General features: G+C 36.6%; 1 protein-coding gene across 3 annotated transcripts in view; it reads right to left on the reverse strand.

The window, feature by feature from the left end:
• Positions 1 to 21,147, reverse strand: part of LOC109046196 (dual specificity mitogen-activated protein kinase kinase 5-like) — a 48,778-nt gene that overhangs the window by 20,004 nt on the left and 7,627 nt on the right. The window contains exons 6-17 of one of the 3 annotated variants that reach the window (XM_042760206.1): positions 21,126 to 21,147; positions 19,928 to 19,976; positions 17,023 to 17,087; positions 12,830 to 12,869; positions 11,438 to 11,506; positions 10,719 to 10,800; positions 10,546 to 10,607; positions 10,160 to 10,208; positions 9,851 to 9,924; positions 7,270 to 7,320; positions 6,819 to 6,890; positions 4,476 to 4,505 (exon numbers count right to left, since the gene is read on the reverse strand). The exon at positions 21,126 to 21,147 is cut by the window's right edge and continues 46 nt beyond it. In XM_042760206.1, coding sequence (XP_042616140.1) covers positions 4,476 to 4,505; positions 6,819 to 6,890; positions 7,270 to 7,320; positions 9,851 to 9,924; positions 10,160 to 10,208; positions 10,546 to 10,607; positions 10,719 to 10,800; positions 11,438 to 11,506; positions 12,830 to 12,869; positions 17,023 to 17,087; positions 19,928 to 19,976; positions 21,126 to 21,147 — 665 coding nt within the window. Of the gene's footprint in view, positions 1 to 4,475; positions 4,506 to 6,321; positions 6,710 to 6,818; positions 6,891 to 7,269; positions 7,321 to 9,850; positions 9,925 to 10,159; positions 10,209 to 10,545; positions 10,608 to 10,718; positions 10,801 to 11,437; positions 11,507 to 12,829; positions 12,870 to 17,022; positions 17,088 to 19,927; positions 19,980 to 21,125 lie in introns of those variants that run through there. The other 2 variants (XM_042760205.1, XM_042760207.1) reach the window with 2 other exon arrangements.

Below are 21,147 nucleotides of genomic sequence, written 5' to 3' on the forward strand. Positions count from 1 at the left end.
AGTCTTACAATTTGTTAAGTAAGGTCCTAAATGGAAATTAAATGCAAAACAATGCTGTTTTGTACACTGTAAAAAAAAAAAAAAACATAATACAGCATTCAATATATCAATATATATAGTTTTTTTAATTCTTGTACAGTTTATAAGACTTTTTAAAAACTAAGATTATTTGGTTTTTACAAGAAAATAATATTTAAGTCTTTCTGCTTCAAAATCTCACGTTTCTTTGAAATTATTTGTGAAAATGACAATATTTGAATAATGTTTTTTTTAGCAATTTTTTTCAGTTTCTCTGTTTGTAACACTCCACTTGTCTGTGTTTGTGGTGTTTCACACCAAAGTATGTGAGTAGGGCAGAGTCAAAGAGGGAAAAAAAACAGCAGGCAGTGTTTTCTTTCACTCCAGGATTGCTCAGAGTGGGGTTTCACCAGTAAGCATGTAAAAAAATTTAAAAACCTAGAGTGGAGCTGCAGCGAAAAGATTATACAACGCTTTGGCCAAATTTTTTTCCTGAACTGCAAGTAACTCAATATCAACTTTTTGTTTACATAACTGTTGTATAAAAGTAATATGACACTCAAAACTGTGCTGTTATACTTAATATTGCCAAGACTGTGATTATCTGCGGCCTCAAAAGCAACAACACTCATGCCAGAGTGATATTGCTTAAAAACAGCATTAACGGTCTGGGAGAGCAAAATCATACAGTATACTCAGATGAATATGAGGTTTAAAAATGAGCTGAAACCAAAACAGCCAGAAAACAGAAAAGGCAACAACAAATCAATCAGGAGGAGAAGCGCTGGAGGCTGTATACACACGCCAGCCAGTCTGCAGTCTTCAAAGATTTTCAGAGCGAGCCATCGGGAGACACCATTAACTCCTGACAAAGAATGCAAATTAATCCCAACATGGGGTGAGACGAAATTAAAGAGCCTTTTATAATCAGTGACAAGATAACGCATAGAAAACACACACCCATGCACTCACACACAAAACAGCAGCAGATTTTTGGCTCTGAGTGTGAGTGGAGTGGGGGCAGGGCATCAGAAGTCGATGCAGAAATACAGCGGGCATCTCTTGAGATCTCAGAGCACAATGGACAATGACTCTTTGAGTACGTGTGTGTGTGTGTGTGAGAGAGAGAGAGAGAAAACAGACAGATGCCTGAGCTGATGTGAGTGACAGGCCAGGCCTGAGGTAGCGTGAGTGCTGGCTGGGTGGCGTGTGCATGCGTGTGTGTGTGTGTGTGTGTGTGTGTGTGTGTGTGTGTGTGTGTGTGTGTGTGTGTGTGTGTGTGTGTGTGTGTGTGTGTGTGTGTGTGTGTGTGATGCCTGCAGGTGAAGAGTCTGCAGCACCATATGGAGCTGTGAAAATTAACATCAAGAGCAAAAACGCTCTAGCAGTGGGAGGTTTAGCTCTCCCTCTCTTTCTTACTCACTAACCCCCTCCCTCTTTCTCCTTCATGCCTTTCTCTCTCTCTCCATTTCCATTCCATATGAATTCTGAAATGCAGGAACAGGAAGAGTAAGGAAGATTAAAGGAGGAAGTAATAAATTAATGGGGTGTGTATACATGAAATGCTTCAGTATAATGCCTCTGGCTCTACGGGCCAAGAACAAAAGTTTTGCCATTCATTGGTTTCAACTGATATCGCTTTATCTGATAATGGTATACTGTATGATGATACACTCTGAGAAGAATGGTGGACCTGAATGGATTTCACACATTCCATGTCATTGTTAATGAGGATTTTTGTTTTTGTTTTGAAGGATTAGTTATTGGCCAACATAAAAAGGACACATTTAATTCTGCAGTCCAGTAAGGAAGATAAATGCTGTCAAATATTTAACATCAACAGATTCAATCACGGTTCCAGACACTGTGTGTATGAGGGTTTGTTTGTGTGTACATGTGAATACATTAGCTTACGTAATAATACTCTGTGGATTAACATGATAATGGCCCTGTTAATAGATAATGCTGGAGAGGAGAGGAAAACAATTTCAAATGAGACAAGCCTCCAGGCCACGGGATAATGCACACACACAAATGCACTCGTACACAGAAAACACCCAGGCCTCTACCCTTCTAACATTATTTCTACCCATTAACTGTTGTGCATGTTCATCATCTCACACAGTTTGTTCATCTTATATTTTGTCTTTTTTATGTTAGAAATATTTACGCTAAAAATGGATCAGGATTTAGGATTAATCATAGTACTACCCATAATATCCTTTCAATTTCACATATTGCACATCAATTTTGTAACTTTTGCCATTGTGCACGATAGCTTTGCATCAAGTGATGTGTAAGATAAAGTACAAACACACACCAGTGCCAAGCCCAGCCTCCGTGACTGTTCGATGCTCAAGGCTTTGGCTCTAGATGCAGCCTCAAAACGTTCCTTTCTGATTTCCCCTGCATGCCCTGAGTGGCTGCTTTGTTTTAATATGCTAATTAACCCAACAGGCATGCTGGGAGTAATTTATTGAGCATTAGTCAACATTTCCCTCATTAAACTCACTGCACTCTTACATGCAGAACTTTAAAAAGCTGAGAGTCTGATTAGAGAAAACTAGGGCACTGAATCAGATTTGAGTATACAGTATATTTCTACAGTATATACACAGGGCTGAAAACTGTCACAACTAAATGATTAAAAGAACACTTCACACTACATATCATAATATATATTCTCAATATATATTTATAAATCTTGGTTAATGTAACTTTCGGGATACTGTACACTACTGTCCCAAAGTTTGGGGTCTGTAAGATTTTTAGTGATTGATTTCCATTACTAAATTGTTGCTTATTGGCTGTTTATTAGTACTTCTAAAGCACATATTAAAGAGATACTCCACCCCAAAATGAAAATTTTGTCATTATTCAATTACCCCAATGTCGTTCCAAACCCATAAAAGCTCTGTTCGTCTTTGGAACACGATTTAAGATATTTTGAATGAAACCTGGAGGCTTGAGACTGTCCTATAGACTGCCAAATAAATAACAGCGTCAACGTCCATAAAAGTGATTAGTGACAAAAAAATTCATTTTGGGGTGGAGTATCCCTTTAACGCCTTAATACTGCATGACCACATTTTATATCCTACCCCATACCTAAACGTCTCTAAACGTCTCTAAACTTCTCTACTAACTATTATTAAGCAGCAAACTAGCAGTGTACTGAGGAAAAACTCTTAGTTAATAGTGAATATGTGAAACATTTCTTATTATAAATGTCAACAGTTGCTTGTTAATGTTAAAAAAAAAAAGTGCTTATTTTTTGTGGAAAGTGAGATACATTTTTTTCCCCAGGATTATTTTATGAATAGAAAGTTTAGAAATAAAATGTTTGTAACATTATAAATGTCTTTTCTGTCACTTTCAATCAATTTACATTAACCAAGACTAAGACATTTTGTGAAAGTATAACTCATGATATCTTATGTATTACTGTAATAATGTCAATAAGTTAAAAATTGATGTAACGTGTAGCCAAATATGGTGTCCCATACTCAGAATTTTTGCGCTGGACATTCACTCCCCCCACCTACAATTCCTGCTGGTACCAAGACTCAAACCTGCGACCTTTGGATTACAAGTCCAACTCTCTAACCATCAGGCAACAACTGCCCTAATAGATGTCGATGTCAATGAATTGAACCATTTTGTAACGTGTTACCATGTATAAATTAATTTAGAAAAGAGAGTTTCCAAAGAACTAGAGAAGAATCAGAAACTCAGTTTGCTGTTTATAAGCGGATCTAACTCAGGGGGGTCCAATCCTGCTCCTGGAGGGCCACTGTCCTGCAGAGATTAGCTCCAACCCCAATTAAACATAACTGAACCGGCTAATTAAAGTCTTTCTAGGCATACGTGAAACTTCCAGACAGGTGTGTTGAGGCAGGTTGGAGCTAAACTTTGCAGGACAGTGACCCTCCAAGACCGACTTTGGACACCCCTGATCTAATTTATTCCTTATAGAGGGATTCATTTTGAAAGTACAACACAATTTTTGACACAGTATAATTAAACAAGCAGAACTAAGTATTTTAAATACACTTTACATCTACACCATGTCATACTACAGGCACCATAAAATGACATGCTTTGTGCATTGGGTACCATGTGGTTCTTAAACTAGGGACCTCCAAATGAATCCGGATTGTAATCTGGGTTTGTCATTCTTAAAATGGGATAATCTTGACAAATCCCTGCACGAAATCTGATTACAGGGTTGTTGGGATTGAGGAATGGAGCGGGTCTGCAGGACTGTATACAATGTAATGTAATCTGAGTAAACAAGAATTGGATGAGCAATTTTGGGATGAACAACCAGTAAATTACTACCCATAGACTAAGATCACGAAGGAGCGGGTGGCCTTTAGGGTGTAGAACTGTTGAGTATTCAAGAGCTAAATGTTAAATTGGTTAAACTGGTATTTGGATTGATGAAGTAGACTCACCTGTGGATATGGAAAAGAGCCCAATGCCAACTGCCAATGAAAAAAGAAGATAAGAAAGGTAAGTCATAATGAAGCACACAGGTATAATCACATACATACTTACACACCTGCATAAGCACATGAGCTATACAGCTTTGACAGACGATGTCTCAAAGAGGATTTAGGAGAAACAAAGTTGCTTAACATGAACATCTTAAAATTAATTCCTTAATACATTACACTCATGATTTTGGCCACTTCATTACATATTAATTGCAGTTTATAATAAATGCATATGAACTGTAGACTGTTTTTCACTCACTCAAGTGGGAATTGAGTGATTATTTACGTTTTTTCATTCGGTGTTTATGTTTTATTGATTGCTTTTGTTATGAGTGTCTCATCAGTAAAGCTGGTTCCGTGATTAGCGGTAAATGTCTGTCACCTGTTTTTAAACGGGAGCGGCAGTTAATACACAGAGCCGTAGTTCACTGACAAGCTACGCATTATTCTGTTCATAATTGAGATTAATCGCATTCGATTATGAACACGATATTGCGTAGCTTGTCAGTGAACTACGGCTCTGTGTATGAACTCCCGGTGCATTTGAAAACAGGTGACGGATATTTACCGCTAATCACGGAACCAGCTTTACTGATGAGACACGCATGACAAATGCATGCGATTAATCGTGCAGCCCTATTTTTCATTATTTTATAAAGTGCTTAAAATGTGGTTCAAGTGTACTGCTGAATGTACTAACAATCATTTATGGTAAACCACAAAAAAAACATTTCTATTGAAACTTGTATGTAATACTGACACACTAAATTTAAAATAATAGTCAATTACTTTACATGTGCTTTAGTATGTTAGTCAGCACATCAAAATAAGTGTACTTCTTTAAAGCACGATAAAGGTTACTAAAACTCTCCCTCAAGTGCCCTTTTATTTCACTAATATCAGGAGGAATAAAAGGGCACTTGAGACATAGTTTTTTTTTTGTTTGTTTGTTTTTTAAGTACAGTATGCTACAAGTGCGCATTCAAATCAATTAAGTACACATCTTTTTCACAAGGGTTTAAGGAGCACTAATATTGGTAATCCTGCCTAAATCCCAGCATCACAGCAGGTGTATGTACTTCAGCAGGTGTTAATCTGTGGAGTCTACAGCGCATGCTGGAATAAAGAACAGATGTGGAAAAAGCAGCAAACCCAGAAGCAAAAGACAAATAAGATAACAAATAAGACTATTTTTAAACCTTACTTTAATTACATTACAGTTACATTTAAAAAATTAATCCAAATCAAACCACAGTGCATTCATTTATTAAATCTAAAATAACCAGCTCAGTTCAGGAGGTGAGTTCAGTTCATTAGTTAAGAAATCTGCCAACAGAACATAGAGGTAATTGCTTAAACATTTCAGCAGCCGAGCCGAATCGATCACATCCCTAACAACATGGTAAGGTCAATACTAAATCATAATCAGATCAATATACTGTTCATCAACTCATGATAATGTCAATCCATATGGCCCTTGATATTCCCTCCCTAAACATCTCACTGATAAAATCTAACAGTATTGATAAATACAATCAAGGGATTGACTCGAGGGATACAATAACAATTCATCACAGCCAATGAGAAGCGCTGACAATTACAAAATGGGAATCAATAAAGCCAATGAGAACTACCAGCATGGCATTTTCAGTACATGAGTCAAACCACCATATTAAAATCTAATCCACTCATACGTACAGTTCTTGCTGCTGGTTTCTGCTTAGAAAAACATCCATTACAAAAAAAAAAAAAAAAAAAAAAAAAATTCACTGTACTTGTACACCTCTTTTTTTTTTTAAAAAAACACACACACACCTCTGGAACAGAGAACACAGCACTCTAATTACTGGACGTTCTGCTGACTGAGTGAATGATAGCGTTTTGCCACACTGACTCCAGATCTTTCACTCTCTCTCACACACACTCACTCACTAATTTTCTTTAATGTTTCACTACAGACACATATTATTCCCCATTCATTAATCCCAATTTTTATATAGATATCACACACGCGCACACAAAATCTCATTCCTTACTTTATGCTCATATGGTAATTAGAAGGGAGAGGGTCCAAAAGGATAGCAGAGCAGTGTTTGTGTGTGTGTGTGTGTGTAGCAGTCAGTGGGAGATCTTGAGTGTGATCCATGCATTGCTGTAGGCCAACATCTGTTTGGACAGGCTGCCTGCAGACACTATCAACAGCACTCAGCAGAAACACTGACACCAGTCCACCAAAACTACAAATGCTGGGCTATGTGTATATGTGGGTGTTTATAAGAAATTATTATATGGCTGTTTTACCTCCATGAAAGAGATTCCTACGCTCCACACGTCTGAGTGAATACCATACTGTTCCCCTGATATCCGCTCTGGCTATAGAGGCAAAGACACAAAAACACATGAAGAATCATTACATGCAGTGTACAATTCTGCATATGAATTGTGCTTGAAGTAAGACTGTGGCACTGAAGGCCACACACACATTCATACCTTATTTGCATTGATTCCTGTGGGACCTATTTAACAAGATCTGTTGTCTAAATGTGTGTGTGCACGAGTGTAAATAGAACTTCAGAAAGCATTTGATTTTTCCATAAAAAAAGCAGTTTGATTGTTTTGTGTGGATTACAAGCACATACTCGACTGACAACCTTTACAACCAAATATGTATGACCTATTCATTCTTCATTTAGGTAAAATAATAATAAAGCATCTGAAGAGAAAGACTAGCACAGGTATGAATGCAGCTTACCGCCATGTATGCATTGGTTCCAACATATGTTTTAGCAATGGAGTTCACCAGCTGTGGAAGAAAGCAGGAGAAATATAATACATTAAAAGGGTATTCTTCAGGCATTATAATGAATGCATAATGTCTTATAAAAAAAAAAAAACGTATAATATGTTGTATCATCTCATGATTAATCATAACAAGACTTTAAATGCATTATAATATTTACTTATTTGTAGTTGTAGCTATTAAGAATATGATGATTTATAACATACAATGAACACAATTATATTTCCCATATTTATAACATATTACAAGTCTCATATCTTGCCATTGTTGACTTGTTCCTTTACTTAAAGCAGACAAATACCACTTATAAACAACAACAACGACAATAATAATAATAAATAAAAACAATATTTTTTCTTAAACAGCCATAAGATCAGATATTTGATCAGATGAATGTGTTATATAGCACATTTGCTTTTAACCATATTTAACGTAATATCAGTAAGACAGTAAGATACTGTGCAGATCTTAAATAAATAATGTCAAGATATGAAACTTATAATCCATTATAAATTAAGTCGATTTAAAATGGTGTTCATTGCGTGTTATAAATAATCATACTCATAAATGTTATAACCACAAATAAGTAAGTTTTATAATAATGTATTATAATTGTTGTTATGGATATTTATGAGATGAAACAACATATTATACTTTTTTTATATAATGCATTATGCATTCATTATAATGTCTTAAGAATATCCTTATCATGCATTATAAATATGGGCTTCATAGAAAGTGTTACCAAGATATTTTTAGGAGATCAATGAGAATCTCAAAAAGAATAAATATCATCTCAGCTGTGTGACTAGAATCATTCTACTTTTTCCAATCCGAGACCTAAACTTAACAACCTTACTATTTATTAATAAGTAGCAAATTAAGAGTTTATTTAGGAAAAATTCATGGTTAATAGTTAGTTAATAGTTTGTATTGTTTACTGAGACATAAGTTGTAATTAATAGTTAGTTAATAGTGAGAATTCACCCACAAACTTATATATATATATATATATATATATATATATATATATATATATATATATATATATATATATATATATATATATATATATATAAAAATACCAATATATAGTTTTATTAATGATTATAAGTAAATGATACATTATGACAATTGTATCCATCTCCTAAAATGTGCCTGTCCACAATTTCTTTTGGCAGTCCCTTGCCACCCATAGTTGACTGTTTGCTTCACTTGCACTACCAAAGACTGAAATGCTTTTTCATGCTGAGCTGATCAAAATGACCAGAGCTGATCACAGCTGAAAGTCAAATGGCTTTGTGTGCCATTGAGAAGGTGATTAGCTACACCTGATTGAGTTTACATGTCTTTTTTTTGTGTGGGGGGGGGGGTCCCTTTTTCCAACTCAGTGATTCTTTTTTCTTTTTTTATTTTCCTTACATGTTGGTGTAATATCTTTCACTTGGATGTTATAATTTGCACTGAGTAAATGCAGCTGGAAAAAACAAAAACGGTGTCCACCTTCATTTCAGGCTGCAAAGCAACAAAATGTGATTATTTTAAGGGGGGGGGGGGGGGGTAATTCTTTTCTTTACCCACTGTAGTACTGGATATCTACCATCACACACAACCTCAAAGGTGAAACATTACCCCCTCTGTATGTGCACAGCCAGGAATAATATAGAGAAGCCATCACAGTTATCTCTGTTTAAACATTGAAATTCAGTGCAGATGTGACAGCAGGTGACCTGAGCTCTCTGCCACAAGCTAAAGGACACAGTAAGAGGAACTGATTTAAACCTACTGAAAAGGGTGTGTTATTGTGGAGTGTTACTGAAATGCCAGCCTGGTTTAATTTTAGTCTGTACTCTCACAGGGGAGAGACAGTGAGATCTGGGCACAATGGCACATGTCAGCAATGACAGAACAAACATAATGAGAGCGTTCCCCCGTGGCATGATGTGCATCTGTGTGCGTGTGTGTGTAAGTGAATAAGAGAGACGCAGGTTTACTATACAGTGTCATGGTCTGGACGGGCACAGAGGAGAAAACACACACGCACCTCATCCAGGGGTCAGCTTCAACTTGAATCTCTTTGGGGAACATGGGTATGAATATTAATTAAAAGAGGGCCGTTTGGAGTGATTGGGTTCCATTGTTGGATTCCTGAGTGTATTAGAGGTGGAGAGACTGATGCTGACTTTCTCATTCTGAGATATTGTCCAGCCACATGCACACACACACACACACACACACACACACACACACACACGCCATCACTCACACACACTGAATATCTGGTCAATGTGGTAATTACAAAGAGCTGGAAGTGAGAGAAGAGGAGCAATCTAGGGGGTATCTGAGGGTTAGGGAGCAAAGGCAAAAAGTCCCTGGAGGAATAAGATAGAGAACAGAGCAGAGACATAGAGACTGATGGCTGATCTGAGCTGACTGTGCTTACAATGAGAAGCACTTGTGTGAGTACATGCATTCATGCAGACAAATAAACATGCACAAAAATAGTCACAGGATACTTTAAATTAAAATATACCTGTGTGCTGACTCCAAAGTCACACAGTTTGATTTGACCCCGTGTGTTAACCAACATGTTGGAGGGTTTCACATCTACATTAGAAAAACAATTTTATTATTACAATAAAATTTGTCAGTATTTAATATTATTGTCACTAAATGAATGTACTTCTGCAGTGTAATCTGGTAGACAACTTTAATAAAACCAAAATTTTAAATAATAGTGCACTTAATTTTACTTCTACATACATATGCCTAAACAGTCAAGCTCTTACACTGATATCCAACATCTGGATATTATTTTTTACAAAAAAAGTGGCTTTCTCACCTCTGTGTAAAATCTTCAGGCTCCAGAGGTACGTTAATCCTTTTACCACCTATAGATAAACACAAATAGCTATACTCACTGAAAACTCAGAAGAGACTCAAAAGCGTATGAGAGCTATGTCTGTAGAGGATAGAGCTGTAAATTGTCTAAACAGTGGCATATCTTTGATTATTGTGAGAAAGTGTTAGGGAGAGGGTAATGAGGGTCAGAACTGGGAACAATGACAATTCAGCACTAATAAAATGTTACAAGGACTAAGCACACATACACACACAGGTCTGAGCTGTAACAGATTCTTGGACATGGCGAAACCTCTAAAATCCAAGCTTTCAAAATTCCCTGATACACTTATTCGATAACAGTTTCCTGACTTGAAGAGGACTTACCGCAACAGCAATTCTGCCCAACACATGCTCTGGGATTCTCCAGTAGACATCCAGAGAGCCACCTACATTCAAAACAAATAATTCAATTAAATTTGACATATTCTGAGTGATGCTTTCCTGTGCAAACGTTGCCTCCTAGATGCCTGACTAATGTCAAAACAAATGAGACTTACCATCCATAAACTCAGTGCATATTGATATTCTGTTCTCCACAAAGAAAGCACTGTAGAACTTTATGATGTATGGAGAATCACACTGTAAAAAACACCATAAATCAAATATATTAAAACTGGAAAAATTGTATATGCCTATAACACATGGCTAATGCCACAGTATTTTATTCAGAATGTGAAATTGGCTGATTATTCTGTGTGATTGGCTCCTTGTTGCAAAGGGTGATTTGTAATAAATTAAAGTCTATCCTGCAGCTGTTGTCGGAGCAGGTTACAGGAACAGGTGGACTGAACTACATAGGCATTGATCCCTGAATAATTCATGACACTTCTTTTATACTTATCACAGTCGTACACCTCACATACACCTAATCTGAAATCTGAAACCACACACAGCTCTAAACAAGTTTGGTTTTTACCTGGAAAGTGGCTCCAAACTTTACCAAGAACAAAACGTATTCAGGTGTTACTTTTCACAGACACTCTTGAGACAAACAAAGTGACACTTGAGTGCCAAAGAGAGGGCAAAATGCTCTAAGTTTAGTTTAGAGGGAGGTAAGAAACTGATATGACTACAGCATTGTAAGTTGCTGGTCATACTGGGTGAGCACATATTCGGAATTAAGCCAATGTTTTTATCCACTGGAAAGAGGACTGAAATGCATTTATTATATAGATACAGCTTACGTAATCAAGCAGACAGAAAAAGAGGTTCAGACCTTATAAAGGATCTCAAGCTCAGACATGATCTGCTTCTGCAGCTCCACTGTGATGTCGAGAGGAATAACCTGCAATACAAGCAAAAGGCCAGCATTTGAACAAACACACTCACACTGACCTTTCTGAGCTATCTATCAAACAAATTTGATAAGAAATCCATTTTCTCCCAAACAGAACTCTTAAGCAAATTTAGTTATATTGAAATTACATATGCAATGCAACACACTTGGCCATGCTTTTTTACAATTATTTTACATCAGGTAAAGACAACTTGAAAACATAAGCAGTCATTCGAGAATACTTTTCTGTTTGTGCGTCAATACTTGTTTAGCTGGCTTTTGAGCTTGAAAGTGAATGCTTGAGAAACATGCTCAAAGAGTTTCTCTTCAACCAGTACTGACAGGAAATTAAACTGCCTACCACTTAAAAAAAAAAAAAGCAGGCAATTAAACTCCAAAAAATATATCCCAAGGCTGTATTTTGATCTAATATTACAAAAGTTCTTTTTTGTTGCAACCTAGGTTTTGGTTCTCTCTCTTTTCCACTTTTCAACTGAAGCAGCGACTAGCTAAAATGCTTCTTTAGTTAAGGTTAGATTATCAGCTTCCCACTGAAATAATTGATTACAGGTAAGGCAGTAAGGCAAGGCCACGCAGTTAAAGCTCAGCAGAGATCACTTACACCCTTAGCCAAACAGATAGCCCTACTCGAGCAGACCCAGGCAGAGCGCAGACGGAAAGATGAGCAGACACAGCAGAAGATACCAGAGGAGAGGAGGACAGATAGGAGATGAGACAGAAGAGAAGCGAGAGGATAAAAGTAAACTAAACAGATGTCAGTGAGGATGACGGGAAGGGGGAGAGAGAGAAAAAATGTGAGAAAATAGTGGAAGAAATGACAGAACAGAGAACAGCTAAGATAGGAGCCGCTCTGGAGTATGAGGGTCGCAGGGTCTCAATCATGCTTAACTGTGGCAATGTGTGTAGGAGTGCTGGATTTGCTCTCTTGTGCTCTTCAATTAGTAGAACAATATTAACATCTCCAGCCCTTATTCATTGAATCTTTCTGCAGTAAAGTCCACCTGTAGCAAAGCCACCTGAGTTCACCTCTTGTGCTCTGCAGGTTCTTTATCTATTTAAAGAGCATACTGGTTGTATGATTTTCTTACCCATTAGCTGAATGTGAGCTATGATATCATATGTTGGGTCACTGGTATGTTTTCATGTTTTTCTATGTGAGCCAAGTAATGCTGCAAATATGTAATCTACAAAACATTTTATTAAGTGTACTAAGGAAAACGGATTCCTTTAATTTAACACAATGTTTGAGTGGTTGCTTTAAGCTCCAGAGCTTGAGGTTCTAAAGCATACAGACATATGCAATATTCTTACCTTCACCGCTACAATTCTCTTCCCAAGCAAGTGGTAAGCTCTGTCAAAGAGAAAAAATTACAATTAATAACAATGCACATTTTCTTAGCAATACCTTAACTTTGAAAACCTTACAAAAATAAACAAATCAAAATGTATATGTTACCCTGGACCACAAAACCAGTCTTAAGTGTCACTTTTTCAAAATTTAGATTTATACATCAGTATAAGCATAAATAAGCTTTCCATTGATGTATGGTTCATTAGGACAGGACAATATTTGGCCGAGATACAACTATTTGATAATCTGGAATCTGAGGGTGCAAAAAAAATCTAAATACTGAGAAAATCACCTTTGAAGTTGTCCAATGATTTTTAGTATTAAAGAAAAATCTATAATTTTGACCCATACAATGTTTTTTGGCTATTGTTACAAATATACCCCAGCGACTCAGCGACTTAAGACTGGTTTTGTGGTCCAGGGTCACATATGTACACTACTCTTCAAAAGCTTGGGTGCAGTGAGGTTTTTTTCAGCAAGGATGCATTAAATTGATAAAAAGTGAAAGCAAAGACATTTACAAAGTTACAAAAGATTTCCATTTTAAATAAATGCTGTTTTTTGGAATGTTCTATTCATCAGAAAATCCTGAAAAATGATGTTAAATAAGTGTTTTCAACATTAGTAATAAGAAATATTTCTTGAGCAGCAAATCAGTATATTAGAAGGATTTCTGAAGGATTATGTGGCACTCAAGACTAAAGTAATGGCTGCTGAAAACCCAGCTTTGCCATCACAGGAATAAATTAAATATATTAAAATCTATTAAAATAGAAAACATTTATTTTAAATTGTAATACTTTTTTTTTACAATATTTTTTTCCCCTATTTGTGATCATTTGTGATCAGAGGAGACTTTCAAAAACATTACAAGATCTTACTGACCCTAAACTATGTGGCATAATGCATATATATGTGATATATGTGGCATATATGTCACTTATTAAAAGCTACATATTTTGCTATGTATTGCATATTTGTATCTGTATTTTTATCTTATACATTTAAACATTTTAAACATTGCTTAAGTGTCCAAACACTTTTTGTCGCCATTGTAAAAAAAAAAAAAAAACTATGGACAGATATTCAATGACTGACGTTTAAGGATGGAAACTGTGTTCAGGATTTTGTTTAAGTCAGAGCTACCTGAGATGTACATCCATATGACTAAGTAAGACACTCAGCTGCTTTTTAAACATTTGTATATATTTACAGATTATCAGTGGCTTAATTGCTACGAAAAAGAGCTCAGAGGAGGGGTGTCCTCATCCTAAGTGTCAAATGGAGGTGAGGTCAACCCTGAGTCAGTCACCTGCAAAACCTCAGACATTCTGAGCTGTGGAGCGTTATCTGCTCCGTTCCCATTTCATCGTGAGCTCTCCCAGACAGGCCTCCTGTTACAGGTCGAATTAACGGCAAAGCCGCAATTATTTAATTATGATCCTTGCTCATTCCGAGTAGTGGATCTGGTTACTGCAGTAGGTGCTGAAGAGGGGTTGGGTTACAATAACCCACGACACGGTCCATTCCACCAGATAATATACTATAACAACAGACAGCTGCCGAACGAGGGTGGATTCAACAACACAGGCACACAGTATGTGTGTTTGAGTAAATGAGAAAAGAAAGGACAGAACAAGAAAAAGACTCATTTGATTATGATTATCTATATATAGGTGTGTATATGTCTGCAGGAAACAAATTAATAACAGTGTTTGAGACAGTGCATGCGATTTATGGGAAACAGATGGCTGATCTGGTTACAGCTCCAGACACCTCCTAACTCCGGCAAGCCATTAATTAATGTCGCTCTAAGTGACGCGACGGCTAACTTCCCTCATTTAGGACGACGACACTCGATCCCATCTCACCTTACTGTTCTCTGCGGGTGCACTTTACACTTCAGAAGATTCTGAGTCATATAAGACACGGAGATGCTTGCTTTGCTTATTGGTAACAAATTATTAAATTAATATGCATCTTAAAAGGTTCAAGTAATTTCTGAAATCAAGAAACACAAGTGAAGAGTCAAAGTCAACTGATATCAATATCTTTTGAAGGTGGCATGGCATAGTTGGTAGTGATGGGTATAGCTCAGGGCTGACTATTGGAAGGTTGTTAGTTTCACTTTTTTGCATGTAGCGAGTCATAAGCCATTACCATTGTGCCCTTAAGCAAGACATTTAACCCCATGTCTCTCCATAGGGATTGTCTGTGTAATATGCAAACTATAAGTTGCTTTATATAAAAGCATCTGCCAAATGACTACTTACTAATGCTAACTCAACCAATGATGTTGTCTAAATGGTCGCTTCAGGACATTCTGAACTGTAATGTATCCTAGTAAGCCCATTTGCTAAGTTCAGCTAAAGTCCTTGAACTTTGACCCTGCTGAGTAGTCATGCAGCGATGACCAAAGACTGACAGACGCGTGGTCAGGACGAGCTGACGTAGTGACGTGTGGTCCTGACCCCCCTAATGTGTCCCTATTCTCTGTTTGTTATTTACACTCCAGAGCCCGAGGTAATGAATGCTCTGTCATGCAGTATTCATGGACCTCTCGAAGACAGCCATCCCATGCATGTGCGTTTGCAGACGAACACACACGCATGCAACCACACAAACAGGTTTCAATTACAGTGGCCAATGCACACCAGACAGTTCTCTCCGTCTCTTTCTCTATGCCATCTAACCTGAGATGACCAGATGATCACCTCACCTGAAAGAAAGCCACAAAGAGAAGAAACAAAGCCTACAGCAGTGGTTCTCACCCCGCAGGGTCGTGACCCAAAAATGGCTTGCATGTTAGTTCTTATTGGATCACAAATAGTAGGGAAAAAATATATGCAAAAGGTAAATAATTATAAAAAAAATAAGAAATTTAGAAAGTGACATTTGTCTACATCAATCATCCTGTATATCCTTGTATCTATGCATATATTTGTTCAAATTTTTTGTGTATTTACTTTTCTCGGATATGTGAGCAAGAAACATGCTTATAAACAGCAACACAACATCAAGGGGTGCAGGTTAGGTGAAAGCCTTAGAGGAAAAAAAAAAAAGTATTTATTCCTAAGAAAAGCAATTTAAGCGAATACCCTTGGCGCCGTCCTGTTTGCAGTCTGACAGTCACAAAGGTGTGTGTTTTGCATAAAGGAGAGTGCGCGTATGTGAGCGAGCACAGTAGAGGTGATCGAGGACAGCTGTGGAGATGGATGGGACACTGGCCTAAATTTCACTACGAGCAACATCAGAGATTATATTACATTTCACCTGCTGCTACCTGCAATAACAGTGAATGTTACCCTTCTTTAAAGATCATGAACATGCAGTGAACAAAATATAAACAAAAAATAAAAACAAACATTCCTGGTATTACAATTCTCCATTGGATTTTAGTGCTTGTTCCAGACAGAATGTCTAGGTTCAGAACTGTATTTCTTTATCCAACACTTTAAAAATGGTAAACACAGGGGAAAAGGTTTGAATTAAGAGATGAATGCAAAATTCAGCCGTTTCTTTTGTTTGAGGGGAAAAATAATTCTAGGCAAACACATTTAGTGCTGAGCTTGCCAGACTGCATTCTTGTCTGGGTTGCAGTATTGGCTTTTTTAAAATGTTGAACAATTTCCAACAACCCAGAGGTGCTCCTACAGTAAGAGAAGTGAAGGATGAGCGTCTGTGTTATCTACAAAAGCACACAGAGCCTTGCCAACAGTTACTTGGTTCAAGAAATTGACAAAATTATTTGTGTGTGCAAGATGATGACCTTGCCCTGTCCTGCAACTGTATAGCCTGTGGTATATAGCTTTGGCACAGACAGGAGCTTTAGAAGGATCAAAAAATAGAGTACAAGCACTAAATCAGCATCATCCTTAATTCACATGTCTCAAGATATCAGAGTTATAATATTGGGGGGCTGTTGAAGGATGTCTGAAAACATGAGCACAAGCGAGACCAATGTAAAATTAATCAGAACATGAGTGTGGACAACAAAACACCTTTTCTCTTTTCAGTTACATTTTCATGATTCAATTTGCCGGCTCTAGTTAAAACCTATAGATTGCACTAAGGGTAAAGAAGGCCTTTGAAGAAGCTGACCACAATCAGTCTAATTAAATCTCAAGGTAAAAAACACGAGAGCAACACTCACTTGTAAACCGTTCCGCCATTTCCATGGCCAAGCTGCTCCTGGTACTGGAGGTCATGTTCATTTATCTAAACAAACAGAGAAGAAAAAAACAGAAAAAGCCTCTGCAGTTATCCAAGGAGAACAGAATCTATATAATCTAAAGGGGGATGTGTGTATGCATGCATTCATAGAGATGTCTCTATGAAAACAGCAGTTTTCTTTTTTTTTTCTTTTGCTCAGCAAATGTGTAAAATGGTAAAATAAATTGAAGCTGATGAATTAAGAGAACGAAACTAAGGAAAACAGAAAGCGAGGCAGAGACAAAAGAGACACCGCAATTTTAACAGCAACACCAAGTGGGAAAAAAAAAAAAACCTTCCAGCGTATGGTCAATTGTGGACAAAAAACGATAAATACAACATTTGCTGTCTGATTTATAAAAGGACAACAGCAGCAAGGAGATTGATGGTAATTTTAATGACTGTTTGTCTGTGCTGTCTTATTCGACTTTGATAAAAGCTGTCAAAATGGTAATACAATACAGACCATTCTGACACCAAGAGGTCAGAGGGACCGGTATGTTTTCACATTGAGTCAGTTTTATGCACATCTGAATGCCCTCCATCTTTATTTCAACCTCTTGATTTGAATATAAATATAAAATGCATGCTGTAGGATCTTAACCCTTAGACCTATCCTCGGTTCTGCTCTCTCACATCTACATGTACAAGTGTCCAAGTGAGTTTTGCTACAGGAATATCACGAAAGTAGAAGCAAAAGTCAAAGCGCTAAGATTTGAAGTTGTACTGCCAGATCTGAGAGGTTGTAAGTGTTGACTTGTACAGCGAAACTGAAGTAAAGTGCAAATGTAAACGTCGTACACTTTTGTGTCTGTCATTTTGTTTGGGAATGTCATTTTACACATTTGTAACTATTAATCTGCAACTTCGAATTCAAAACACAGGTTTTTGTTTATTGTCTGTGTGTGCAAATCGAAAGATTCAGCTTTTCACATCAGAGCCTTGAGTGTAAATTTCAACTTATAAATACCAATATTAATATGGCAAGTTCTCATATTTAAATCAACAAGCTCTCAAGTTTTGCTACTATTTTACCTTCATGAATTGCAACAAATCCCCAAAATGGTTTACCATCAACCAAGTAAAGTTTCTTAACTTTAGGGGTCTGTTAAAACCAGAAGCAGATTCCACAGGGCCAGAGTATCTCTGAGGCTGACAAAGCAGAAAAAAGCCTTGAAGATCACTCTGGTCATTTTCTGACCAGACCTGTAAATGCAGTTGCTAATTTCAACCTCGGAGAACTATTTTCAGATCCAGCTTTGAACTGATACATTCAGGTAACAAATTAATTCCCACTTGATCATTAAAGGCCCTTTCACACGGTACGCGGCAGTCGAGAGTGTAGTTCATTCTCAACAGGAGACATGCAGAAAGTGGCAAAACGTGGGTGGTTATGCTGGCGGCGTGGAGGCAGAGCGCAAGCGGTGTTCGTGCACCCAAAATCCTGCCGCTTCCATGGGCACGGCGCCACCAAAGATAAAAAATATTTTATCTTTTTGTGAGTGGCAGCCGCATCGGTTTCAACCAATGAACAGATTACTAACAACCATGACCACATCAATAAGATTTTTTTTTTTTTTGCATTTCCAGCAAAGCCATGCACCCAGGATGCATTGTTTAGGCTCAATTAAACTTCTCAATTTTCCTTTACAATTATATTTCATTCAAATTTACTTCAATCATGACCTCACAGGTAATAATGCCCTTTAGGCAAATTAGTGACAACAATTAATGGCAGAATAACACAAATACAAATTTCTGTTATGTTTTATTTAGTTTTTAGTAAATACAAAGGAAATGTTGACAATTGTGGACAAAACACTTCCACAACAAGAGAAAGCGGCAGCCGCGAGGCGATTCCACGCTTCCTGTGTCCCTTAACTCCCACTTAAACAGAGTTCAGAACAACTTTCTTTTCTTTTGAATCAGATCTTTTTGAATCATATTAAAGTAATGAGATAACATTTTGTCAATAAATATTTATATAAATAAATTATTAAAAAATTATAATAATAACAATAATAATGCTGTTATTATTATTATTATTATTATTATTATTATTATTATTATTGTTATTATTAACAGCAGCATTTTTTTCATTAACATATTATTATTATTATTATTATTATTATTATTATTATTATTATTATTATTATATTTAATTAAAATGAAATCTTCTACCAAGTAATATATTATTATTTCCATATATCAAGAACTATATGCCTTAACAATCCATTCAGCAAAAAGTCATTTGTTTGGCTAATGTGTCTAGTTAGGTGTCAGTATTTGTGCGTGTTGTTGTAGGGGAATTATTCCTCTTGTGAACCGGACCTGATGTGAAGTCAATGCTCTGTTGACAGGCAGCACCCTGACTACAGGGGCCCAGTGCAGGACATTTGATTAGGCTAAAGTGCATGTGTGTGAATGCGTGAGGGAGGATACTAGCACTCCATTAACTGCACATGTTACAGGTCTTAATTGTCTCTCTGACACACTTTAGTTGACAGACTGGTATGATGGGAGCCTGTGGAGGGGGGAGAAAAGGTGACAGGGAAAGCAGATACAGCTCTGATCACTCAAGATAAAGATCTCAACCATACCACAGAGAAAGGGTCAGTGAACAGCCCGTTAGGAGCAATCAATAGATGCCTTTGCACATTCACACACAGGATATGGTGACAAATTAAACGGGATAAGTGATAGCAAGCATCACTGGTTGAGTGGTAACAGCATCACTAACAAGATTATCAGATTCGACTGAAGTGGGAATACTGTGCTGTATATGTGTGTATCAAAATGTATGCCGAAGTAAAAGTGTGTGTGATGTGAAGGGAGGGCTACTATACCTGTCCATTTGTCAAAATCTTCTTAAGCTCAGCTGAAGATTTCTTTAAACTGCTTAAGTGAAAAGACAAAGTATAACATTTTATACAAGATGCCTCAAAAATCTGACATGATGAGTAAATTGTTTAGACAGAGCAGTTACGAGACTTATTTGTCTAGTATGATCAGCTGCACTTCACTTCTCTACATCACTGCTGAATACACACGCTGGCCTTCAGAATGCAGGTCTTTTTTCTGTGCCAGGGGATTTCATTCTCTAACAACAAAATCCAGTTAACAGTGAAAAAAAAATGTTCTGCTGTATGTTTAGGGCATGAAGACTGCAAACTCCTGATAGCAGTTCTCTTTCTCTTGTAAAGAGAATTACATTATTGAGAGCCTTTTAACAAAATTAATCAATATCACCTTTAACTCAGCTTTAAAATAATTTAAAAGCTAAACTGCAACTGTTCACAACAAAGCCCTATTGATTAATATTTGATTTTCCTGAAAAAATAATTATTCCTTTAATTACTTTTTAAAGCTTTTCTACTTATATCATGACTTATTTCTTGATATAAAATTCTATATTTCATATAAGAAACAGGAATTTCATTGGTAACATACACTAAAGTTCAAAAGTTTGGGGTCAGTAAGAGTTTTTTGATGGTGCTTTGATGCATAAGTCTCTTACGCTCACCAAGGCTGCATTTTTTTATTCACAATAAAGTAAAAACGGGAGTAATGTTAAATATTAGTACAAATAAAAATAACTTTTTTTATTTTAATATAAATTATATGTATTTCTGTGATGGCAAATCTTAATTTTCAGCAGCCATTACTCCTAACATTCTAAAATGTTGATTTGATGCTCAAGAAAAATTTATTTTTTTATTATAAATGTTAAAAACATTGCTGCTAATATCAGATTTCACTGCTTAGTAATATAGTTCAGAACTGTAAGTTGTTTACCAAGCAATGTAGAAAACTTTCACTTGCATTAATATAGAAATGTATTTGAGTGTATGTTTAATAACGTCACACATAGCTGATCCAAACAGAATTTATAGTCAACTATTGATTTCGTAAAATATATTTCTACTGAATCATTAATGCAGTTGCTTTACTGTAAATATAGCTATATTTATAAACAAAATAAATCTTGGTAATAAGATTTTTCTCTCAATGTAATGAGGGCAGGCATGATCTGGGATCACTCACCTATCATTGGACCGGGAATCAG

This window comes from Cyprinus carpio, chromosome A7 (genome assembly GCF_018340385.1).
Source record: "Cyprinus carpio isolate SPL01 chromosome A7, ASM1834038v1, whole genome shotgun sequence".
Lineage (NCBI taxonomy): Eukaryota > Metazoa > Chordata > Actinopteri > Cypriniformes > Cyprinidae > Cyprinus > Cyprinus carpio.